General features: G+C 37.6%; 1 protein-coding gene across 1 annotated transcript in view; it reads left to right on the forward strand.

The window, feature by feature from the left end:
• Positions 1-27,685, forward strand: part of CACNA1E (calcium voltage-gated channel subunit alpha1 E) — a 363,346-nt gene that overhangs the window by 160,708 nt on the left and 174,953 nt on the right. The window contains exon 8 of the mRNA XM_081946599.1: positions 13,761-13,864. Coding sequence (XP_081802725.1) covers positions 13,761-13,864 — 104 coding nt within the window. The remainder of the gene's footprint in view (positions 1-13,760; positions 13,865-27,685) is intronic.

The raw sequence follows: 27,685 nt of genomic DNA on the forward strand, positions 1-27,685 counted from the left end.
TTGTAATAGGCATTCATTGCTGTTGGAAAAAGGTTAGAAAGGAAAACTGACACAATTCTTATCAAAACAAAGATAGGCTCGTACTGTCACTGTTACATGTAGTGTACCATCAATGAAGTTGCAGAAATTTGTTTTGCATCATTCCATATGTGAACCTATTTTTTAAAAAATGGCAGTAGAGGGCATAGAAGGTAGCCACAATTGACTAGAGGGAAAGGTAGATGCCCACAGTTATAGGCTGGAATGGAAAGGTTTACTTACAAAGCATTGCAAACCAGGCAGCACAGCTCAGGTTGTCTCAAGATGAGAAGCAATGACTTCTGAGGCAGAGCCAAAAAAATGTGGGTGGATGTTCCATTAATTGTTGGTAGGGAGTGGGTTGAGTTTTACATCATGCATTCCTGTCTTCCAGAAAAAAGAGGGTGCCTCATGCTCAGCCTGGAATAAAGTACAGATTTGCACTTGGGGAGCAGTCTCAAAACTTGCCTAGGATGTCACTCCTCATGTTGTCCACTAAAGTTTGAGAAACCAGTGCTGAAGTGCAGATTAAAATGTGGCTATTCCATGTGGTGATTTTATTTCTTGAGCAACCTGTCCCCCTACGCTCATTTGTTTCATTCCTGGGATAGAAAACTTCCACAAATGGATTATTTTAGGAGGTTGCAGTATTGCAAAATTTGAGAACCCCTGGCTTAAATGAATCTATGCTTGCTCAGAGAGTAGGAGACATCATTTGAAACAAACAAAAAAAAGAGATGAGGTACGAGGGGTTAAATTACACTTTCCCCAAAGATTATGCTTGGGGGATGGAAAATTCAAGGGAAGAACATTTCAAGTTCTATGGATTATAGATAACAAGAAGGTGATGATGAGATTTAATTAGTAGAGATGGGTTTTTCCCAAGTCTTCCTGAGTATGCTTCTTAATATCTGCACCAAAACATATCCCCTGCCCACTCTGTTAGTCTCTTATAGAGAGCCAGCATCTTCCCCGCCCTTTGAGTCTTTATTTTACTGGGCAATGATGGGAACTTCAGTATGGCAGAAGAGGAAAGAAAGGGGGAGAGCTTGCATCCTCTTCCTTTGCTTGTTCATGTATCTCAGTAAACTGCTTTGGAATGTCTCTGTGAAAAGGTATTTCCCCCCAAGTGTTGCAGAACGTGATGCCTATTCTAAACTTACCACAAATAACAATGGGGACATGACTCACAACAGTTATTTGGATCTGCTTTTCAAAAATAGTGCATCACCAAGTACCATGAACGAGCAACACGCAAAGCATAACATCTCCCAAAAATAAAGGTTTAACGTATTTCTAGTTAAGATAGCTTCAGACTTAGACAGTGTGGCCCTTAACCTATCAAACTCAAAATCATTCATTATTTATATAATTTCAGTGTATTTGTGCATTATTTAAAGACCTATAGGGGAGGAGCATTTACATTCAAACTGCAAATCTAGGAACAATAAACCGTTTTTGGATATGGAAAGAAAATGCAGCAAATATTGTTCAGCGGTTTATACTTACTTACACTTTTGGATCTCATCTGCTCTCTGTCTCAGGCAATGACTGGTTTCTTTTTGGTTGCATTAAATGGTTATCAGTTTTTGGACAGTGTCAGTAGTAGTTGTCAAGAGAGACAACTTGTCAATTCAAAGTGCATGATAAAAAGTATAATGAGTCACCTGGAAATTCATATATTTCCCTATCTCCCCATTTTTTGTCCAGTGATGCATTTGAAATAGTATGTAACCTAGTTAAAGGTTATATTTCTCTGTGAAGCTGCTGAATGCATGAAGCCATCTTGTACTGAGTCTCACTTTGTTTTATTTTCCGCCCTTTCCCCATTTCACCCCCTACCTGCTTGCACGTTTGGCATAATTCAAAGCTGCTAATTTCCCCTGATATTACTTACTTCCTCCTAAGCACTGGTAGGCAGAACTCTCCCGCCCCCACCCCAAACCTTAGTGTCAACAGTTGTATAGCCACAATGAGGAATTTCAGGAAGTGCCAAAGACTGGATGAAAATAAGTAGAGCCTCCAAGATAATTCACCTCCCCTGGTTTAACTTGGCAGCTTTACGGGGTCTTTGATGGGACATTTCAAGGTATTTTGTTTGATTTTGGAGTGGGGAACATTATGGAACTAATCACCAAGCTCCATGCTAGTGACATCCATCTCCTAGAAAAAAAACCATGGCTTTATCTTGGAACAGTCCAGCAAAGAAGGTGCAAACTATCCAAAGAGAATAGCCTTGGTGTGCTTTGGTTGGGGCTCCTGCAAGGAATAGCAGTGATCTTTTCGGTTGTCGTACGAGAGCAAAAAGTGTGACGTGGCCAAGCTGCAGCACCTACAGTACAAGGATGGCTATCACTGCATGCCGTTGCTGTATTCCTTCTCGTAGAGTGGTGCAAATACAGCCTTGCCTACTACCATTGCAAATGAAATGCCTATAAAGATTGTTCCTGCCACTAGGTAGAACCTCATCCAAAGCCCTGTAACCTAGATAGACCAGCTTAACAGATCAAAGATGGGCAGAAATTCCCTAACATTGATTTAACTAAAGATATTAGAGAGTAAACCTGGATCTTTCTGCATTTAGAGCTTGTATTTTCTCTTCTTCTACTGACAAGCCAATAGCTTGTGGTTTCTAATCAAGAATTTTCAACGCCGTTTTAAAATTGGCATGAAAGCTAAGTGTAGTTGACACCAATTTCAAAGTAGTTTATGTACATGTACATTCTCATTTGTATTGTTCCTGTGCTATACAAGTTCATAATCAGTGTCTCTTGTTCCTTTCTCTCACCCCCTCCTTGGCATTTTGAGCTGTAATGTGCTTTGCTTTTCACAATCCATCCATCAAGCTTCTCTTTACTTTTTCTCTTCCCCATTTCATCTTAAAGGCTGTTTCTCCAATAATGCCTGTTCTAGGTTAATGTAGTCTTTTCATTCTGATGATATTGAGGTTCCTTTATCATTCCTGTATTTTTGGCTGCGTATTATTTTATTGCACTATTAGTTTTGGCATGATTTTTCTCAAAATGATAATGGCAGGATTCATGAAGCAGATAGCCTTCCCCTAACTTTAGAGCTCTCCAAACATACAGATCTCACCTCCTAGAATTCTTGGTATGCTAGTTGGGAAATGCTGGGAATTCCAAATTTTAAAATTCATAGTAGAACTAAAAGCCCACCTTTCATTTAGACCATGTTGGATGGAAAGATTTTGTTTGAAGGAGGTGGTCTCAAAAGAAAAAAAAGAGCTTTGTAACCAGCACTCTGGCTGTAAAAAGCAGCTCCAGCAGAATTGGTGGGACTTCCTTAAAACAGATCTGATCCATCAACAGATGGGTTGCTGTATTGACCTTTCTGGGTAATATTTAAAGGCAACTCCAAGTGAATTGCATTCAACCAGCTATAAGGTGAGATGGCTATTGTCAGATTCTTGGTATGCCTAAAACCGAGTGTAATTATTTTCCAAAAGCATTTCTCTCTGTTTATTTAGAAAAGTTTATTGAAAAGAAAGGGATGAGGTTACAGTATAAGAAGCGTGTAACCTAACTATTTCCCATTTGAACCCAAAATGTCACCAAAATACATTAAGAAACACCTTTCTTCATTTTGTTTTTAACTCCCTTTTAATGAACCGATAAACTGGTGGAACTGTCTGATAATGAAGGAGCTTACAGATGATTGTTTATATAACTATCTCCTAAATCTTTATCTGTCTGGAAACTAATCTTTGTAACTACAGTTCCCTGTCTCTTTTTATGTCTTCTACAATTCTTCTACATCCTTAACCAGGCCATTTATAAAAATGTTAAACCACGCAAAGCCTCATACGAAATGGTATTATTTCTCTTCACATGGATCAGTAGAAAACAAGATAAATCAATTGTTTAAATCATCAGGTGTATCTGGTGAAGTTAGTGGCATAGGTCAGAAAAACTTTAGCCTTTCAATAAAATGTCTTAATCTTAAAAGATGCTACCAGATTCCTCCTGATTTTCGGCTACCATAGATTAAAACAATCCTCCTCATATGGTTGTTTTAATGAGTCTCAAAAGATTGCAGATCATGACAGTATGTCATGCGCATGTTGTCATTTGCACACATACACAAACTTGTGGATGTTTGTGGTCCTTTTGTGGTCAATAATTACATTCCTCCACTGGTTATTGATTCTAAGACATTGTTCAAACAGTAAAGGTTCATACTACGTGTTTTGAAAGATGATTACAAGCTTGTAACTCACTATCCAAGGAGATTATTTAGCATATGATGAGAACATGATAAAAGAGAAGTAAACAATCCGTATATACACCATCCATGTAATTATATACAAAATTTCTATGGGGATATGGCAGTGACTTCAAAACTGGATGTCCAGTTCAGTTATCTGGACAATGATCACTTCTGGGTTTGCTTCGCGCAGATCTTCTAGGGAACTAGAGAATGCATGTTGTGGGCAATCTTGCACAATATGTATAATAGTTTGCATTTCAGCACCACAATTGCAACAATCTTTCCATCCCCACTGACATAGGTAAGAGGCACTTCTTCCGGTATCCCACCTAATTCTGTTCAATTTCAACCAGACAAAATGAGGCAGATCAAAACCAGGTGGTTTGGTGGAGGGATCACTAATGATCAGGCCACTGGGTGCAGTCCTCTCTCCAGCAATTTTTTTGGCTTAAAAGGCTGTTTCCCATGTTGGAAAACTACATTGCAGTTGCAATGCCCTCTTGGACCTCGCGGCCATGGCAAACAGAAATGTATAAAATCAAATGAGATGTATGATAAGACATCAGCATGCATGAGTTTCCCCTATGAAGAATCTGGGCAATAGAGTGGACAGGGAAGCTGTGCAAAGACATCATCTTTTATTAGATAGTGATAGGGAAGGGAATGCTGTTGCTCTTGATGGCAGCCAGGCTCACAATAGCCAATTTGGTTTTCATTGAGCACATATTGATAGCATTTAATTAGAGAAAGTATATAATCTTTACTGCTGTGCTTTTCTTACTGATGGATGGACTCTGCACAGTCTCTTTGGAAGCAGGACATGCCCTTCCAAAAGGGCCTTTACTTCTGACTTGCAATTCTGACTTGCATTGTAATTGATCTGCCATTCTGTTTACATTGTACTATCCTGTCTTAAATTCTTTGATTCAAAGACAATAATGTTTGATTCATGCATCCAAACATTATGATTCGTATTTTCTGGTTTCAATACTCTTAATTGTGCATTAGTCTTTAAAATGTTCCTAATTAATATATGTATTAGTATCCATTTTTAAAATCTTTCTTACATGACTTGATGCCACTGAGAGGGCTGGAATTGTACCGGGAGTAGTAATTAAATTTCTATACTCATCTTGCAGTCTGAAAGAAGAAGAAAGCAGAAAAGAACTGACAAGAAGAAACATTTCCAAGATATTGCAAACTTTAAAACATGGCATTTCACTAAGGCACAACTGTAGTATTTTTAATTCCCTTATTTTATTTGAAGTTTACAGCATGAGTGCTAACATGACTTTCTGTCAACAAGTCTTGAATTCTGTATTATTCAATAAGAGTCAAAGTGTGAACAAAATTGGCAACAATTGATCTCAGGAAACAGGCCGGAAACAAGCTGGAATTTAAGCAATAATCATGGACACAGTTACTCTGGAATAAGCCTCACTGAATTCAGGGATTTGCTTGTGAGTAGGCCTAAGCAGGAGTCTGCTGCGAATAGTATAAGTTAATATTTGTTACATCATCCCAACAATCTTAAAAAATGGAAAAAATTCAGCAAAACTCAAGACAAGCCAAAACAATGAGCTCCAGAAGGCTTACTCAGAAATATAAAGTCTCCACATAAAATGCTTCAAAATGGAATATGTGCTAGTAGTGTGATGAGGCATTTGATATTAAAGTTTTCTTCAGTATTTACTGACACAGGAAGTCCACAGTAGACACAGTTTATGCTAAAGATTCCTTCTCATAAAGCACAATACCCACTGTGTTTAACATACACAGAAAAAGTGACATAGCTTTAGGAATAGGAAGTAGTGGGGAAAAAAGTCTTCTTACTGATGACATGTAACAGTGTGATTGGATGATCAAATCTTTTCCATATTTTTTTTTAAATCCATTATAAATCCAATAGCAAGCTTAAAAAGTAAATTATCTTTGTACTTCATTTAGTTCTTTAGAATGAGAATATATTTTTTAAAAATCAGTCCTGATTATTAATACACTCCATCAGGTGTATCAACTTCTACATTCATTCTGATCCCCACCCTTCCATTCAAATAATAATAATAACAACAACAATGGAGATAAATATAAAAACAACAGAAACATAGGCAGAATACAATATAAGGAAAAACAGCTGGATGACAGATTAAATAGATGGAAAACCAAAGCTTTGCATGGACAGCACTTGAAAAACATTGAAGGAAAATGTGATGACAACCTTACATGGACATGGCTTAAGATGGGAACCATCAAGAAAGAAACAGAAGGTTTAATACTCGCTGCTCAAAAACAAGCACTACAAACTAATGCCATGAAAACAAAGATACAAAAATCCATTGACAATTCAAACTGCCGACTTTGCAATGACAAAGTCAAAACTCTTTCACATTTAATATGCGAAGCAGCAAAATTGCACAAACTGATTACAAAGCTAGACATGACCGAGTTGCTAAATTAATCCACTGGTCATTATGTAAAAAATACGATTTACTTTCTGTATCCAGAAAGTCATGGGAACATAAAGTGGAAAAAGTAATCAAAAATGGGAAGGTAAAGATCTTGTGGGACTTTCGAATACAGATGGGTCGTCATTTGGAACACAACCCGCCAGATATCACAATTGTCAAAAACTGAAACATACAATTTATTGACATCGGGTTACCAAGAGATGCCAGAGTCGAAGAAAAAGAACTGGGGGGAAAAATCATGAAATACCATGGCTTGGGCATCGAAACTACGCAATTATGGATGAAACATGTAACAGTGATATCCATTGTCATCGGGGCACTTGATACCATGTTCAATAATTTTATAAGCTACATCAGCAAATTGCAGCTTCCTGCAATTACACCAGCGGAACTGCAAAAAACGGCACTACTTGGAACATCGTATATTTTAAGAAGGTACTTGGTTGATACCTAGGACACTGGCAGCAACCCGTGTCAACCGTTAGCACCACTCAATGGTATTTGTGATGCAGTTTTTAATGTTCAGTTGACTGAGTTTCATGTTTAATGAATAAAGTATATAATAATAAAAATCTTCCAAATACTGAAGACCTTTCCAGATATAACTTAAGTTAGTTTTTCCACATCTACTTTATATTGCTTGATAACTTGGAGAAGCTCTTGAGATAGTTATTACAGACCTCACAGGAGACTATAACTGAGTATCAGTTATCTAGAAACCTAGCAGGTTGCTTTCCAGTGGCTTTATATAAATGTTAATTAATTTGGGAAATAAGTCTTGCCGCATTTGTCATACACTGATTTTTACAGAACTGTTGGCTTTCCTTGGAAATCAGCATATAATTTGCCAAGAACTGCTAACTGAACTCTTTAAAGTTGCTTTGAATGTTTAGTTTACAAAACAGCTTTACCTAAGCCGATCGGCTTTCATTCTATGAGGGAAAGGTACCAATTTTCTTATTAAGCCAATATATATCAATTCAAATTCATTGCTATGCAATGAATTTGAATTGATATATATTGGCTTAATAAGAAAATTGGTACCTTTCCCTCATAGAATGAAAGCCGATCGGCCATAGCAGATGGATACCAGATATTGATTGCTATAATGAAATGTAACTCTTATCAAGCAATCAAATTAAAGTTGTCCAAATTAAAAGAGAAATGAGAAACATTTCTGAGTTGAGATATCAAAATAACAATTCATTAGGAAGAGGCAAAAGAGGCTTTAGTGGGCAACCAAAGGATCATTTGCCGTGGAATAATCTAGTTCAGTGATGGCAAACCTACAGTACGTGTGCCACAGGTGACATGTGGAGCAATATTTGCCCGCACGGCAGCCCTTAGCTCCGGTGTGCATGCGTGTGGCGGCCAGCTGATTTTTGGCCTTCTGGAGGTCTGGGGGAAGCCGTTTTCACCCTCCCCAGGCTTCAGAAAAGCCTCCAGAGCCTGGAGAAAGCGAAAAATAGGCTCAACCCGAACTTCCGGTTGGGTGATTGGGCCATTTTTCACCCTCCCCTGCCTCCAGAGGGTTTCTAGGAGACTGGGGAGGGCGAAAACAGCCTTCCCCACTCCCCTGGAGGCCCTCCAGAGGCCAAAAACGGCCCATTTGCTGACTTCCAGTCAGACCGAAAAGTCCATTTTTCGCTCCCCCCAGGCTCCAGAGCCTTTCTAGGAGACTGGGGATGGTGAAAAAGGCCTTCCCCACCCCCTTGTAGGCTGAAAACAGCCAGTTTCCCGACTGCTGGTGAGCCCAAAAGGCCTGAAAATCAGCTAGCCGGTGCGTGCATGCGTGCTAGAGCTGAGCTCGCATGCCCACCAATATGGCTCTGCATGCCACCTGTGGCACACGTGCCATAGGTTCGCCTATACACTAAACTATGTTACACCATTAAGCTGCAACTGACAGAGTTTGGCTGAGACAAAAAGTTTTTTAAAAAAATATTTTTTGCAAATCCCTTTTGATTTTTTTAAAAAGATGATGATGTTGATATTATGCATTTAGTACAGTCCGACTCTTTGGGAGTCTATGGGCCAAATCTCTCCAGATCTCCCAATGTTGCACTGCTTGTTTGAGTTGCACTGGTAGGTTTCAGCTTTAATTGTCCAGCCACTGGGTTCCTCGATGGCCTAGTTTCCTTTTACTGTTCACTCTTCCAAACATAATTGCTTTCTCCAATGAATTCCCCTGCATGACATGGCCAAAATATATAAACAGAATAAAATTTAAAAATATATAACAATCTATGCACAACACTTAAACAAACAAATCAATTGTTTAAAAAAGGTTACCACTATTGTTTATAAATACCTTTACATCTCCAGGTAATACATTTTATTGCAACAAGTCAGCAAAATTTCTGACCTTCTTATAAAATCCTTAAATATAAAACAATTATGTTTGTTTGTTAATATGTGGAGACCATGTAGTTTCTAGGTGAGATTTCATGGCACAGAGTTCCAGAGAGTGGAAATATGCTTTGTGCCTAAAACCACCCTCCTCCTGCTTGAAATGTGCTGTATTCTAAAAACAGGAAACAAAAACTAGATTTCACATCCCAAGATAAGGGGAAGAGTTTATGGGAGAAACTGCTTTCTGGAGCACAATTTTAAGCAGCACCAAAAGAGGAATACAAGAGGACATATAAAAATAGAGAGATGTCAATTTATCTAACAAAAATAGTTTTTTGAATTCTGTAAATGAAAACATATTTGATAGGAAATAGTATTGAGTAAAAATAAAGCTTGAGCTTCTTCAACAATGTCTTCAAGGTAATTACCATATAGTTCTTTTGGCAAAAATATGGAGGTGATTTTTCACCAACATCTTCAATAATGTTTCTACAGTTTCCAATCTAACAGTAGATTGTATGTTATTTACTGAACGTTGTCATTTTGGATGACTAAAATCTCATGGGGTGCATAATTCCTTAAGAAGTGTGTCTGCATGTTTGCGTGTGTGTGAGAAATAAACATACACACAGATGCACACAGAGAAGTTTGTTTATGATAGCAAGGTCTTCTTTTTCCAGCACATCATTTATATTCTGTCTTGGCAAGGGCAGATTTCTCAGTCAGCCAAGATGTAAAAATTATTCTATAGTTGAGCCAGTTGGAAGTGTTTTATTTTAGCAGTGGAATAAATAAATTTGCCTGTGATCAAATATTTCCCAGCAATGCAAATGCTGAGACCATTAGACGTGTTTTAGAGGTTATATCCTAGAACTGAAATGAACTATCTCTCTCCCACCTCCCAATAGAGAGAGAGAGAGAGAGAGAGAGAGAGAGAGAGAGAGAGAGAGAGAGAGAGAGAGAGAGAGACTGATACACAGACATACTTACATCCACACACATTACACTTGTTACATTACACATTAAGCTTGTCTATTTGATATGGTTGGCTAAATGAATGAATGAATGAAATTAGTTTAACATTTATGCATTCTATTTTAAATCTAGAGCTGTCAAATACCTATTACAATCGCATGCCATCTGTCAGAAATAGGTCAAATGGTGAATACTTTATGTCAGATATTATCAATATTTAGAGATATTGCCTGTCAGTTTTCAACTCTAGATGAATGCATATCAGATATCATAAAAAATCAACTTACATATTACTAACTGAAAGGACGTTCCCTAACACTGCCTCTTGCATGTCAAATATTACTGAAAGACAGCTTGCCGATACTATTATATGTTTAGATGCTACTGCAAATTATTCAAACCTTTGCAAGAGTATTAATAGTGGGTGAAGAGATCATTTAGTTCAGCTCTGCCATATTCTATAAAGCAGCTCAGAATTGCTTAATGGTACAGAAGTCTGGAAATTACAAATATCTCATTTCCCAACGGAGGGGATACTAGACGTGTAAGAACCATAAATCTGCAGTGAGGGTGGGCAGAGGATGCCATCTGGAATTACAGTGGAGCCATTTGTAATTGGTCATTTCTAATTTAGAATATTGGCTAAGCAACAGCAAAGATATTGCCTTTTTTTAAAGCAAAAGAAAGAAAAAAGAAAGCAGAATCAGCTATGAAACAATTGCTTTGTTTCTTGCTCTATACAGTCTCAAATGTATTCAGACTAACACTGGAATAGTGAACTTGGTGAGCTTTTCCTCACAACCAGTTCATGCCAATCTCAGGAGGCTGTTCTAGGATTGTGAAATCAGACTTCCTTGGACTGCACAGAAGGATCATCTAAAATTTAGAAGACAATGGCATCATTTTGTCTCACTTCCCAAGTTTGTTCATTTAGAGCGCCAATTGTTCATTCAGAGATGAGTGATTTCCATTTTGATAGTAATTTTTAGCAAATTCCAGCCATTAATGAAGAAGTTAATGAAGATTGTGAGTTGAGTTTTAAGTGGAGCTGGCTTTTGAGTGGAATTTGATTCTGATCTTCAGCAGCCTGACTGAATGTACAACAGGCTTATAGAAGACATCAGAAAAGTTGCATCAGAATCATTTTCAGTGGAACTTTTGATCATGTTCCATGTGCACAGGAGATGGGCAACAATAATTCATGCTATTGTGCTATACAGCTTTCTTTACATTTGTTCAGTAATGCCTAGCAGGAAGAACAGCATCTCTGTCTTTGGGTGGAGAATTAATCTATGATCTCAGCTAGTGCAATTGGCAGACAATAAAAATATTTTATTTTTGTCAGCCTTAATGGAAATTCTATAAAGAACTTTATCTTCTATTCATGCCCTGTCAAACAGCAATAATTTTAGTTTGCTCTCCTCCAGACACTATATTCTGAAGCATCTTGTTTGAGCTCAGATCTTGATCTGAGCACAATTCAGCCAGCAATACATTATCTTTAGCCCAGAAAGTCTCTGTTTTACTGTGCTGAAGCAGCCTCATGTGGCACTCCAAACTTTTATTGGTAAATAACTGCAATGTAAAATCTTCCTTTCCTCCATTCTTCTCTTTCCTTCTGCACTCCCTTCTGAGGAATAATGTGATAATTGCCATGTGTGAGTATTTATTTAAGGAAGAGTTAAGCAGTTAGGTGAATTCACCCCGGGAGAAAACACTGCTACTATCCTGGCTTCAAACTGCCGTTAATTGAAACTACATTCTCAGTGCAGATGCGCAGTGTCCTTCAAACTGTTTTTACTGTCTGTTCATGATTCCACCTCCTCCTCTTTGCTTGTGTATAATTTTCAGATAATAGCAAAAAAACAAAAAACAAAAAAAAAACAGATAATTCAATGATACAGTGAAGTAAATGGTTGAAATAAGTGATGTGTCATTGAAAATGTTCCTTCTTTGCTATATTTACTGTTTGTACATTCTGTTCAGCCAGACCTGGTTGACAAAAGAGATCCAGAAAGAGGTGTTTCCATGTACCTCAAAATGACTCTAATGTCTTAATGTTGATGGGATGCACTCTGATCATCTGAGAAGTCTTTTATTTATCTGCCTACCTGTTCACCTTTACCATTCCTCATCCCTAGAGAATTCTGACAGTATCAAAGAAAGGAAGAACCACAGCTACATCTTTTTGTATGTTTCAAGTGGTTCTCCAAAAAGAAAACATTTGGTGACTGTGCCAGACAAGGGGGCTTTTCTTTCAACCTCACCTATCATTGCCCCCCCCCAATATGGCTCCATCCATCCATATGCAAATTCTTTGTATGTCTTCTTGAGCCATCCAGGTAATCTTGGTAGAAGTGGTGATTTACATCTAATCCTAAAAACACTTTAACTAGAGGGATTAAGGTTTCAGGGGGTGGAGGATTATGTTGGTTATAAAAAAGTCTTTCAATACTTCACATTTCTGTCATCTGTCCTCCCACCAAATTTTCTGCCATTCCATTCTCTTCCTGTATCTGTACTGTACATAAAACCAGCTTAAGCATTTTTATCTAAATGTATTTTTTTATTTTAGAATGGGATAGTGAATCACAATAAAAACAAACCTCAGCCTGATATACCGAAGACTTCAATATGGGTTTTAGAAGATGACTAGGTTGCAGCTTCAGAACCTATAGTGATGCTCATAAGTCAAGCATTCTAGCTACTTTAAAAATAATATTTTCCCCACTAGTCCTTGGAGATTATGCCTTTTAAGAAGCTCAAATGAAGCTCTTACACTGGTTTGTTTGAATATCATGTACAGATGAGAGAGAGAGAGAGAGAGAGAGAGAGAGAGAGAGAGAGAGAGAGAGAGAGAGAGAGAGAGAGAGAGAGAGAGAGGAGGGTTTAATTATTGCCAAGAACAGTAATAAGATGAAGATGGATGCTGCCTTTCTCAGACAGTCACGTCCTGCTGCATCATTGTGCTGACCAACATCATGGGCCGAATCCTTGCCAAAAGGACAAGAGAGAGAGAGATCTGGAGAGAAGAAAGAGGGCAGGCCCTTATTAAAAGGCAATGAATAACCATATTACAGCCCTGAGCAACCTTGCCAGAAGCCTTTTAAACTGTCAGTCTTTTACTTCATGACTTGTACTTTCCTGAGCAGCTGCCTTCTTTCTTCCTCTCTGTTCTGCTCCCCTGAATTTTAGATAGGATGAAATAATGCTGTTTTGTGGACATTAATAGCAACATGCAATTAAGCGACGAGAACATTATGCTCTAGGTGAGCTTGCAACAAATGCAGTCTGGAAAAAGTGAACATGGCAGTTGCAGTAAAAATGTCACAAGCTTCCTCTTGTTATCACTACTGCAAACCTCTATCCGTGTCAGTCAACATATGCTGAATAGGGTCAACTGTGACATCTTGGATGACTGGCGTAAGTGTTCCCATTAGACTTGCCAAACTTTCCACGGGGACAAAGCTGTTGAGTACAAATCAGTTTGGGAGCCATGTTAAAGTGCATTGTTGCATGGATTGTTTTTCTAAGAGAAATACAAGATGGTTGCTTCTATGTCCCCAGTGCAAAGGGGAAAGCAAGCAGCCAGCACTGGAGTAAATTGAGCAATAAAACAGGACTACATGTATGTGTACAGACATTTAATTTAAAAAAAGACTTCATTGTGTATAACAAAGATTGCATGTAGGTTATTTTTTATTTTTGTTTTTCTTTCAGACCAATGATGCCTTAGGAGCCACCTGGAATTGGTTGTACTTCATTCCCCTGATCATAATTGGATCGTTTTTTGTTCTCAACCTTGTCCTGGGAGTGCTTTCTGGGTAAGCCAGTTCTTTGACTCGATGATGATGACTTCTTACCTTTCTACTTTTAAAGAATGTCACCTTTATTGTTGTGTATCCTTTTATGAATTGCATTATAATTTGGCAGTGGAAATTGTAGAAGGAGGAAAAGCCCACATTAATTTATGTTACATCGGAACTATTAATCTTTTTAAGATGGTGAAAGTATTTCTTACATTGAAAGGAGCTTACCTGAAGTGCCTAGGTATAAAATGCTAGCCCCCAGAGTATTGTAAATCAGATTCCACAGTTTCAAAAGCACAGAAGGCAAGAAACACAATAAAATTATGTTCCATTAAGATTCTTTGCAGGCCTTGAATAAATTCCAACAATGGACATCCTTGGTGAGATTTTCCAGGATTCCTTTTTTCATCCAGAGAGGCATCAACACTTCTTTAAGCTATTGTTGTTTAAGAACTAATTTAGAGATGTAATATTAGGCAAGTTACTCCTTTCTCAAAACATAAATGAAGTAAACAATTGACAGTTCTGCTTTTATTTGCATTCTAAATTGTGAAATTTCCATAACTGACGGTGGCTTCATCCATCCTTTCAAGTTGTGTGAAAGGTTGACAAAGTTCACATACTACCATATAATTTGTATTTGTAGAAGTAAAAATTAAGGGGGGAAACCTGGCTATCATGTGCCTATCCCACAAAAGGCCTGTATTGAGAATAACTGTGAAAAGTATTTTATGTTGTTGGATAGGTATTGAGTCTGGCATAGCATATTAGTATCACACATAACAAATCCAAATAGTACCTCATTCTTTATAGACTCATGAAGCAGCCTATGTTCAGTTGAGTAAAGTTTGTCAAACAGTTTCTCAGTGGGTTTGGATCATATCTTGTCTATTTCCAACAGTGCTATCTCAGTTGACTATTGAAAAATTCCTTGAATACAGTCTCTGAATGATGGCATATGTGTGGGGAAAAACCTTGATCTTGAAAGATCAGGATAGAATGTTCTAGTTTTCACATCCTAAAATATATAAACATATTTATGAGAATGAAACAACAACTCCTTTTGAACTCCTCCAAATCAGACTGAAATTCAGGTATACAGCTGCACTTTCCCATAGTCCTTGTGTGGACAAGGAAATGTAATGTTCAGGAAATAAGATAGTTGCCTCTAAATCCTGTATTTCATTTGAATTTATACCATTCTTTCCAACTTTTAGTATATCCTGTAGGGCTTATCCTCCAATTGTAGAACAATTAAGGTTTGGCAGTACTGTGAAATAAATCAGAGCAGTTACGGAGGAGAGAGTTTAGATCATAGTTGTGCTAGTAGGAAATTGACTAATACTTAAATGAATTAGAGTACAATTTTGTTTGTTTGTGTGTGTGTGTGTGTGTGTGTGTGTGGGTGGGTGTTTTCTATGTGAAAATGGGAGCTGAATACCAATCATCAGTCCAGACTTGAAAAGACAGAGTTTCTGATCACTATGGCAACAGGCCATGTGGTTTTATAGGAATGTAAAAGTGCTACCAAAAGCTTTGAGCACCTGGAAGTATAAAATGAGAGGACAAGATCAAGAAAATCTCCCCATCCTCTTTTCTTATTCCTTTCTAACATAACAGGAGGCCATGGAAAAAGATTTGGCAGTATTCCCAAAGGTGCTTTTCAAGTGGCAACTGGACTTTCCTGTTTTTTTCTTTGAAGATGTTTCACTTCTTATCCAAAAAGTTTCTTCAGCTCTGACTGATGGTGAAGATCGTCATCCAGTCAGAACTGAAGAAGCTTCTTGGATGAGAAGCGAAATGTCTTCTAAGAAAAAAACAGAAAGTCCAGTCGCCTCTTGAAAAAGCACTTTTAGGACAACCCCCTGGATGACTGAGAAGCTCCATAAACATTTGGCAGTATTAAATTATAGACCCAAACTGACAATATTTTCAAATTCTGTAATTTGAAGGTTAATTCTTCAACTTCTCCCCACTACAGTTTTTCTTTTTATTTCAACCCAAATGGAATCTTGGAAAGAAATTGTCTAAAGGGTGTTCAGGGTTTTGCCCATTTTTCCTGCTGCTCATCAGCAAGATAATTCAGTGAAAACTGAACAAAAAGGCCAGATTTGGTGTGGTGGAAAAAGGCAGCAAAAAAAAAAAAAAAAAGGGGGGGGGGGCTAATCTGGCTGGATATTATGGAGAAAAACAAGACAAGAAGAAATTTCTGTATGCCTCCCCATGAAAGAGGGAGCTTTTATCCTTATAGACCAGGGGTGTCCAAACTTGGCAACTTTAAGACTTGTGGACTTCAACTCCCAGAATTCCCCAGCCAGCTCTGCTGGCTGGGGAATTCTGGGAGTTGAAGTCCACAAGTCTTAAAGTTGCCAAGTTTGGACACCCCTGTTATAGATGATAGCAGCTCAGACTATTGCTGATTGTTCTATTCTAAATTCCCCTCCCTTCTCTGCTCATAGCTAAATGAACCAGAGTAGAATATCCATGCTCCATCCTGTTTTTTTCCCTAATCCACATATCTAGACAAAGATGCACAAATGATGCATCTCTAGCAGAGAGAAAAAAACATATACATACATTGTGTGTGTGTGTATGTGTGCATGCACACACATACCAGTACACACTTACATTACCTCAATGCACAGAAGACAGTGTAGATTTCTCTTTTGATTAAAGGGGTTAAAAAGAATTCCAGAAATTATACTCTTTTTCCTAACCTTGTTTTTTTTTTAATTAAACAAATTCTAAATCTCATCAACTTGGCAGAAAACCTTATAGATATAAATGTTATGGCTAGATTTCAAAACTTTCTGTAAACTGTAAGATAAATAGCAAATAGTAGTTCAAAAATCATGATACCAAGGAATCAGCTCAAATCTTCCTTTCTTCCCTAATACTGTTAAGCATGGTAAGATGCCAAAAAACTTCATCTTCATTTTGCAAATCTTTTAAGTCCACTACAAGGAAATATTGTTCTTGTGCTACTATATTGTACTATGCTGTAATATATTTGTTCTGGAAAAGATTTAGTTTTATACCAAGATTTCATCTCAAATTCTCTCTGCAATGCCCTGAACTACAGTAAATTATTGTGTCCACGTGTAGATTACCTTTCTCTTTCCTACACAGTGCATGTATACTTGTATAGTACCCAAGATGCTTTCTGAAATGAGCAAAGAACTAGCTCAAACGAATTAGCTCATTAGCTCCCACCCAGGCCTCTGAGCATAAGTTGAAGTCTGGGAAAATGACTCTTCAAGAGCTGCATTTGCTTTGGAGCTATGAAGAACCATGAAGCAGTGGTTGTTGATGAAATAAAGAAATAATGGGTGGCCACTCAAGAAAATCAAGGAGGAAAAATTTGAGGGGGAAGTATACATTAGGTTGGGGTGTTAGTGATGATACTTACGATAGCAATAGTACTAGTAGCCATGACAGCAATAATCAAAACCTGAATTTAATTCTCCATCACTACCAAACTTAGAGCTTATTGTATTTCTCTACTGCCTCTTCTTAGCCTTATGCTTTTTCTATTCTACTATGGACTATACATGTTCAGTTTTGCCACCACATGTTACCCTCTCTGTAATTACAAAGATTATAAACAGTCTTTTGCTGATCATTCTGAATTATATATTACAGGCTGTTTTCCAGCCATGCAATGACTATAGGAGTCTGAGTTATACTGAAAAGGCGGAGGAGCAATCAGGCTTGGGACTGCAGGAAAAAAAAAAAACCTGAACATTGACTTTGTGCAGTCTTAGCAAAAATAGCTCAGGCACTGCAGTTAAAATCATGAGCAAAAGACAAGCAGGAAAATTTTCAAAAAAAAAAAAAGAACTTTTATTAACCAGTAATAGTTTTTGAAAATAGAGAATGTGTTCACAACAAAAATTATGCCTGCAGTAAAAGTGTGGCTTTCTGGGTCTGGTGCTCTTCACAGCCAGTGTTAACACTACATTTTTCCTGATTACCAACTAGCCTCTTTTCTTCTTCTGTTCTGCAAGAATAAGAACATTGCTTGTCATGTTCTGAGAAAGTTATCGGACCTTTTTCATCTCCTCCATTCCATAATCTTCTTCTTTCTTTCTTTCACCTTTTTGTTTGCCTCTAGCTTTTTCAACTGTCATTAACTGTGATACATCTTCTAGTGTTATGTGTTGTAAATTTCCTTTCTACTCAGGATTTTAGACTGAATGAGCTCTGAAATCAGTCTTTGAAGTTCTCAAGCAGTCTCTTGATTTATTCTTTGTGTTCAGACATCATGATGTTCAGACATAACTATAAATCAGCCATGGTGAATATCAAGCTTACACCTGCTAGGTGAATTTAAGAAACATGTGTTTCCAGTTTAAATTCAGCACAAAATGTAAACACTAAATCAGGTTTTTATAACCTGGAGTACTAGAGCCTGTAATTTCTTTTTTTAAGATTAAGTGTTGACTTGATCACTAAAAGATTAGCCATCCCTGTTCCAAAATTAGCCTTCCTTGCCATTTGTTGAAAGAAATAAGTTTCCTGACCCAAAATGAGTCTCTTTCAAATAGATGATAATTACTATCATCTAAATTCTCCTGAAATGGAAAAGGAGCTGTAGTGATACAGTGGTTAGAATGCTGTACTGTAATCTGCCCATTGCCAGGAGTTTGATCCTAATGGGGCTCAAGGTTGACTCAGCCTTCCATCCTCCTAAAGTCAGTAAAATGAGGGCCCAGATTGTTGGGGGGCAATATGCTGACTCTGTAAACTGCTCAAAGACCACTGTGAAGCAGTCTATAAGTCCAAGTGCTATTGCTATTGCTATTTCTGCCACTTCTCCCAGCAGGACTCCATCCAATCCCTTAGTGGTTCTTTTCCATCATAACCATAATGTAAAAAGTCTTACTCAATAATGTTAGGTCACTTAACTTTTCAGACCATTAATTGCTTTAAGCAATTCAACTGACTAACACAACTAACAGTGGGGAAATGGGTGACTAATTGGACAATTTTGAGTGTAAATATAAATAAACGAAGCTTCCTAACACAAGAGGTGCCTGGAATGTTGCTATGACTACTTAGGTCACACAAAAGTATTCATAGTTTTAGGTTATGTTTCTCTGGAAATCAGTACAGCATCAGTGCCACAGCTTGCAGTTGTGGAAGTGGAAGATGCTTTGTTTTAGGTTTCCCCCACTCCTAAATCACCTTGCAGTATATTAAAAAAAAATTCCAGTAAGGCTTATATTACACTCTTTCTTGTAACTCTTCAATAGGTGTGTTGATTTTTTCATTTTCTACTTTTTAAATAGGGAAAGGTGATTTCTAAAAATTCTGCTGCAAAAATTGGATTTTTTATTTACCTCTAATCATTCCTTGTTCTTTTTCTTCTTCTTTTTAAACCTTATTTCTCATGGGATTATACAATGAAAAGAAAGCAGAAGAAATATTTATGGTAGAGGATTTTTTTTTCAATAGCTACCAACCATAGCTGGTAATCTTACATTAGTAGTGATGACTCTCTAAGCCCAGGGAAAACACATTTCATGGGAGTAGTGGAGTAAAGGGGAAGAAGCAAACTATCTCATATGTATTCAGTGCGTCTTCTAGATGTAATACTGCAAGAATAAAGCCCTATTGTATTTAAGGACCTGTAATAGAAATATTGTCTGATTTAGCTGATTTGTGATGATGTCCTACAAAAAACCTCCAGAAATGCAAGGAAAAGTTAAATAATGCACATTTTTAATATAATCTGAGACATCATGTGTTGTGTTGGAATATAGGTTTTTTAAGTCTTTGACTATTACCGAAGACCAATGTTGATGATACTTAGCATTTATTTATTAATTTCTTCAATGCCCTTTATATCATCATTTAGCCAAAGAGTGTCCTCAGCCAATTAACATTTACTATTTTCTGCTTATTTGAGGATTTGGAGGTGAGAATGAAGAGGAAGCAATCAAAACTAGACCAATTCCAAATCAGAGCATGTTTAATATAATCACAGCATCAAATAATAAATGCATAGGGATAGGATCCTCATGGAGCAAAAATATCTCCAGAAACTAAGCTATCATTAGGTAGAATGAGATACGCATCTTAGATAGTACATGCTGGGGTGTGTGGGAAAACAGTGATAATAGCCTCTGCCATTCTTGGTGAGACCCCAGCTCTGTCAGACTTTGTACAAGCATAGCTGTAAGTCTCAACTCTTCAAACACTATGCCTTTATTCAGTAACTGGTTACTTGGCATTATAATCATTTCGTAAACACAGCTCTGCTGGAATAGTGCTGGTAAAAACAAGAATGAAAACACATACATCAGGAGATCTGTTTACTGAAATATACAGAAGCCTGCATTACAGACTCAGATGCACCCAATCTTTGCATCATGACAGTTTACTATCAAGCTCCTGATTCCTTTCTTACCAACTGTATTCTTTACACCCTCTTTGTTGGAGTATGGAGTTTAGCATGCTTCATAACCTACTCTGTAGTTCTATAATTGCCATTTGTGAAATAAGGTTGCACATCTTCTTTTTGTTTGAGCAGTAATGGCAAAATGTCTTTAAGTATCTATAAGGGTTCTACATAGGAAGACATTCCAGCTATAATTTTCTGGCAATTTGTTTCTTATGGCATGGGAAGAAACCAGCATTATTTAATGCTTTTCATAGAACTGTATACCTGAAAATTAGAATTTTGTTTACTAAATTACCATAGCCTATCTCATCCTAGCTGAAAAGCAATCGACATATTTCTTTGCAGACAAATTTGATTGAGTTCACCTCGATTTTGATTCTTATCAGGTCAAGTCATAGGGCGATCTGCTCCTTGGATTCATATTTCATTTAGATTCTTTTCAGCTTCTCAGATATTAAGATATGGACAGATTGTATAGAGATAAGAGTTTACCACTATGCTTGTTCAATTATTGTTCTTCCTGCCAAATTAAATTCACATTTCAATTTTTAAATAAATTCTAAAAATTAATTTAAGCTCATGGGCCTCATAGATAACCCAATCTTAAAGACATTAATTCCTCAAATCTATGCAGGTGTAAATGTATGGGTCTTAACACAACTATCAGTGTTATTCAGAAACAATGAATGGAATAGTGAAAACAATCTGGGAACTCAAACAGCTATCCACAGAACAGGTTGCCTAATATATATCTAGATTCTATTTCCATCTGCCACATTTTAGATCATCCTCTATAACTCTGTTCTGCCTCTGTATTGGTGTAATTGGATTATTCAGTCACTCCCCGCAAAAGGATGCAGCATTATTATTTGCCCTCAGAAAAGCCTGTGTGATGAGACATGGTTACCAAGTAAACATGTTTTTATGTATAAGAGTTGAATTTGCTTCACTTTTAACTCCAGAAAAATATGTCTGTCTGCCTCAGTTGTTACATTTTGTTGATTATACAATGCCTCTGATTTAATTGAGATTTAAGATTCAGTGTTTAGTTGATTAATCAATTCATTGATTTCTTTTGTTAATTAAAAAGTCTTGTTGCAGGGTGTGGCCAATGTACTCTTTTGTCCTCCTTTTTTCTCCCACACATATACCCTACAATATTGGGCCCATATGTTAGGGATGGTGTGAAAACCTGTATATGTAGGTCAGTTCCAATCAAACAGATATTTGCTGTTTCTAAATAGAAGGCTTGAGAGACTATATATCGAAATGCATAACCTCCCACTTCTACCCTTCTGCTCTAAATCCAGAAAGATTTGTGCTGTTGAGCCTATTGAGTGAGAAGGTAAATGCAATTCATTTGTAATCTACTCGTGTTATATGATAACATTAAATCCAATTATCTACCTGTTTTGAGCGCTTTTATAATCTTACTCCATTCTCTGCTAAGCCTTTGAAAAGGGTAATATTATAATTAATGGATCAGTTTCTCAACATTTGCTGTGTGGAGTTCAACTTCGTTCGAGATTTGTTTTCACACATCAGTTTCTCTCTCTAAAGAGCATTCTTCCTTTCTTGAAAAAGTCTTCTAGACTGTTGATAGTATTTTTTTTTACATATGCAGAATTCTTTGCCAATTTTAAAGAATACATAAGGCTGAAAAAGATTAAGGAGTGGCAGTTAATAGGCAAAGGTAAAAATTCCCCTCGCACATATGTGCAAGCCATTCCCAACTCTAGGGGGTAGTGCTCCTCTCTGTTTCAAAGCCGAAGACATCTCTGTGGTCATGTGGCCAGCATGACTAAATGCTGAAGGTGCACGGAACACTGTTACCTTCCCAACAAAGGTGGTTCCTATTTTTCTTCTTGCATTTTTACATGCTTTCGAACTGCTAGGTTGGCAGAAGCTGGGACAAGTAATGGGAGCTCACTCAGTTATGCGGCACTAGAGATTCGAACCGCCAAACTGTCAACCTTTCTGATTGACAAGCTCAGCATCTTAGCCACTGAGCCACCGTGTCCCTGCAGTTAATAATAAACTGTTAAAAGGTGCTGGTGTGTATAACCTTTAAAGCTTTCTATGGCACAGGGCTAAGATCATCTGTAGGATTAACTTTCGCCAAGAACATCTATCCATCCTACTAGGTTAGACAGGCTAGGCACACTCCTAGTCCCTTCCCTCAGATATTGTCATCTAATGGGGAGTGTGCTTTTCCTTGGCAGTCCCACCTCTATGTAACACTCTCTCCCCTGAAGTTCAGCAGGCCTCTAGTCTCCTAGTTTCCCACAAAGCACTGAAGACCTAGTCGTCGTCCCCAAGGATAAGATGAGATGACTCCATGTTGGAAGCTTGACTTGGTGCCAGGTCTTTGTTTTTCATGTTTACACTTTTAATGCTTTTTAATATTTTTTACATTATTCTTTCGATTCTTGATTGGAAACTGCCCATAGATCGGTATACGATGGGCAGATATTTAAATGTTTTAAATAAATAAAATGTTAAAGAAGAGCATTTATTGGATGCATACAGCAAAATTCTCTATATTCTGAAATAATAATGCTAAAGGGATGATAAAGGCAGTGGTCAATGTTATACTACAAATTCTGAAAACAGCACTAAATGAGAGCTCATAAGGCCAAACATGCAGTTTATTTACTTGACTTGGACTTGGTTCCTTTTCCCTTAAGAGAGGAAACTTCTGGAGAAGAACTGTGCTGAAAACTCTTGTGCTGCACCAGTGTGTGCATATGTCTATGTGTGCTTTTATTAAAATATGCAGTGTAATATCAGGTCAGAGAGGGAAAATAAACTTTGAACATTGTAGTTCCCATGGCAACCAAGTGAGCTAATAAATGAGCTGCAGAAGTAGCCTCTTTCAGCTCCTTATGAATTGAGAAAAAAAAGGAGTTGCAGTGCAGAAGCTAAAAAGCATTGATGGAAAGAAAGAAAAGTGCAGAAAAGAAATAAAACAGTCACACACACACACACACACCAAAAAAAAACCCTCCAAGAAAACACAACCATGTTGATAGAAAGCTCCAAATTAGCCCTTTCCAGCTCCCTGGAAGTGTTGGACTACAATTCTATAATTTCTCCTCCAACACATCTGGAGGTTATCAACTTGTCTTAAGTCTATTTAAATGGATACAAGTGGTGGCTCTATGAATTTTGGTAATATTGTTGGACATAATCATGGAACAGTGCATACATTTTCTCTGTAATTGAAGGAGGAGACCCTCTCAGACTCTATCTATATTCAGTGCTCAGGTGAACATCCATATTCAGTAGAGACTCATCTAATTATTTTTGTATTTATATTGCTCTATGGCCTTTGAAGATTTGTATCTTATGAACAACTCCGTGTTACTTGTGTTTTCCTGTAGAATAGGAATAACAACATTGCTTGATGCTGCATAAATAATTCATAACACATAAGACAAGGACATATTCTTTCGGGGGTGGGGGGAAGTAGATTTTTTTTTCTAGCCCACATTGGGCACCCTCTATAGGTTATTTGTTGAGATCTATAGACTGAGATCTATAGACTGAATTAATATATCAGCATGCTCTTATTTGCTTTCATTGCACATTAGCCTTCCATGGTTATCCACATTTCCTGGGATTAAGGAGTAAAATGACTTCACTCTGGACACAAGAATAGGATACATGCTGAGAGTGAGCAGTGGAGAAAAGGGAGCCAAATTAAAGATCAAGCGCTCATGCGTGAAGACGTGTGAGCAACAGGAATTGTCCACAACTTGTAAAGTTATCTCTATCACCAGATGCTGGGAAATTTTGGAATAAGACCTTAGAATAGTTGTTTTACTTCTCACAGAATATTGCATTTAGTGTTTGGGTAAAGTTGGACTTTTTAAAATGATCACGTTCTAATTTTAATGCATACTTTTACTTGTATTATTTAAGCTGTAACAAAATTCTTAGCTCCAATAGTTTACCATTTTGAAAATATTGAAATGAGACGCAACCCCCTTCATATAGCATGAGAAATAATGGTTGATGTAAGAGGAACCTTTAATGAAAGTTAGAAAATAGAGTTGGAATTAATATTTTACTTCATACAAACTGCCAATATTAAAAAAAAGACAAACCAAATTTATAGAAGAAACTCTGCAAGTAGAAAACATACTCATTTGTTGATTAGAATATTTTATTGCCAGGAAGTGGTATAACGCCTTCATAAAAATTAATCGTAGACTGAACCAGATCTCGAAAAGCAGGGTTTATACCTGGCAATGTGTTATTGCTTGAGAAATGCAAAAGAAAAGTATATTTACTTTTCATCCCAGATATACTAAATATACGTGCAATTACAAAAAGTTTTTACCAAATTGTAAGTTTAATGTGATAAACTATGAGATGAATACTATAGATACCGAAGTAAATGTAGGTTTAAAGAAACTGACTACTGCATGCTTTTTGGATTGTGAAACATCATTAATCCAGAAAATAAAGATCACAAGGAAGGAAGGAAGAACAAGCAAAATATAAGAGAATTTCTTAGATGGATGCAGCTGTCAAAATGAAACTGAGGTAAAGGACAGGAGGTTTCTTCATGGCACATGCATTTTGTATTTGGGTGGGGCTTCCTACCAAAACACTTGGCTCTGGAATGTTTTAAACTGGGTTGTCCAATCTTGGCAACTTTAAGACTTGTAGACTTCAATTCCCAGAATTCTCCAACCAGAATGACTGGCTGGGGAATTCTGGGCATTAATGTCCACAGGTCTTAAAGTTTAGACATCCCTGTTCTAAATAATTCTCTCTAGAGGTAACTGAAACTCCTATTTGTGCACATATAAATAGGTCCTTGGCCAGCCTCAGTCAAAGGAAAGCATCATATTCTTGTATGCACGGCCAGAAATATGTTAGATTAAAATGGAGCAGTTATTCATAAAGCTAAATTTAGATTCAGGTAATAGTTCTTGGTTCAGAGGAAGGTACCTGTGCCCAGGTTGGGTGAGAGGGAATTGAAGCAGAAAATCTTAACTTTTGTAGGCATCTATTGCAGGGGTGGGTTCTGGCTGGCATTACTGCCGGTTCGCTCCTGCGCATGCTTCGTGCATATGCACAGTTCAATAGAAATTGTTCTGCACATGCACAGAACTAAAAGAAGATGGTGGCAACAGCAACTGGGGAACTGGTTTGGAGGCGTTTCCAGCTTGGGTCGCTGCCGGTTTTGCGACCCAGGCTGGCATGCCACTACCGGTTCAGCCGAACCGGGCCGAACCGGTAGGAACCCACCTCTGATCTATTGGTTCCAGCAAGACAAAAATACAAAGCCAATAGCTGGCCTTAAGAATTTATATCACAACACTTTAGTGAGCATAGCACCAGCAGATGATACTAGGGATTTTTAAAAGCCAAAAAAATGTACCAGGAAATAATGAAGAAGGAGGAGAACTGCCACATAACACTCAGACTTAACAATGGTCAGTAAGAAAGAGAGAAAAGTCTGGATAGTGGACGTGGCAGTACCTGGAGGCAGCAGGAAGAAGGGCAAAAAACTGAAGAAAGTCACAAAATATAAAGACCTGCAAATAGTAGAACGGCAGTGGCAAAAGAAAGCAAAGATAGTACAACTAGTGAAGAGTGCCTTGGGCGCAATCCCAAAATAACTGGAGCACCACTAGAACACTAGTGATGTTCTATCAGCATTGACAAGATCACCATCACCTCAAAAGGCAATTTTACTTGGAACAGTTTACATCCTGTTCCAAGACAAGATATCTGCTTATCCCAGGTCCTTGGGAAGGGCTCAATAGGTGGAGAAAAATGCCAGATCCAATCTAAAACATCTGTATGGCCATGTGGTTAGCCATGCCATTTGTAGGACAGGAAAGAACAATCTGTCTGTGCTCTAAACACCTAGTTCTGACATACTGTTACAATTGTGCCCTGTGTGTGTGGGAAGACAGATGGTGCATTTTCCAGACCCTGATTAAATGAGTTCTTCTGATTCCCATAAGCTAACTTCCAGTTCTCTTTACAATTATTAGGAGGTCTTTGGATATTTCTGCTATTTCAGTAAAATCACTTAGTCACATACCGTAAATATAGAATATTTAGACTAAATTTTAGATAAAATTTGGTATGCAGCAAAATGCCTCTAATGTCTTGTTCCACATTTCTTGCTCACATGTAAAGGTCATGTGTGATGAGAAACAGTTTGGATTAGTTTGATAATTATGATTATCAACAGAAAAATAATCCTTATCCAATTTAGCTATTAAACCCAACAATTTCATAAATTGGTGCCTTAAATTGGAAGTTGGCTGATTGTTTCTATTACAACAGCAATCTAACCTATTAAATGAAAACAAATGTTTAAGGAAAGAACAAGTCCCTCTTTTTAAGAAAAAATGATATTCTGCAAAGGTTAATAGATAGGATCCTCTAAAGGGACTATGAGCATCTAATTGGTAGAAGACATTAGCAACCTTTCTATTAGGTTATAGAAAGAAAACCATTTTCTAACAATTCTGTGGAATTTTAAACACTGATAAAACAATGTAGATGTCAATTTGCATTATTTTGTAGGTACAGTGGGGCCTCGCGTCATGACCACAGTTTGTTCCACAACCTTGGTTGCAATACGATTTGGTTGTGACCTGAAACTAATTTTCCCATTGGATTGAATGCAAATATAATCAATCTATTCCAGACCTCTATGAAGTATATATGCATTTAAAACAAAGATTTCTAAGCACAAATATAGTTAATTATGCCATAGAACTCACAGGGTAATAGTAAAATGTAAAATCTTTTAATAACACTGATAGCTCCTCCTGCCTTCTTCTCAGCTGTCTTAAGGGTCTGGCACTCCACAACTTGGGTGGGAGGGCAGGAGGGCTTAGACTGGGCTGGGCTGGCTGGCTTCTGCAGTGCTCCTCCTGCCTTCCTCTCTGCAAGGAAGCCCCTTGAGAAGAAACAGCCCAGCACATGCCCTCCTTCCATGCTCCAAAGCCATTCGTGACCCGAGGTCCCACTCTAGTAGAAAACCTATCTTCTATATTATGTAATGCTGTGTTGTTATTTTCACCTTGCCTTTGCTATGATGCTGAACTTTTAATCAATTGTACTACTATATAGCCTTCTTTCACATGTACCCTATTATGTTAGGATGTTAAAAATGTTAGGATAGAAGTGTCTTAAACCCTACCTCCCACCTCCAATAGTATGATCTGCATGAAATTTATGGATCATCTAAAGAAACTATATACCAGTGGTGCTGAACCTATACCATGCATGCCAGAGGTGGCATGCAGAGTCCTCTCTGTGGACACAGGCACCATTGCCAACTGGTCTTTGCAGGCGCCAGAGCACCAGAAAATGGCTTGAAAATGCCCCAAAAGTCACTCAAAAAACCAGGCTGTTTTCGGTGCCATTTTCAGGCTGGTTTTTGGACTGTT

This window comes from Natrix helvetica (genome assembly GCF_964273705.1).
Source record: "Natrix helvetica genome assembly, chromosome: 3".
Classification (NCBI taxonomy): domain Eukaryota; kingdom Metazoa; phylum Chordata; class Lepidosauria; order Squamata; family Natricidae; genus Natrix; species Natrix helvetica.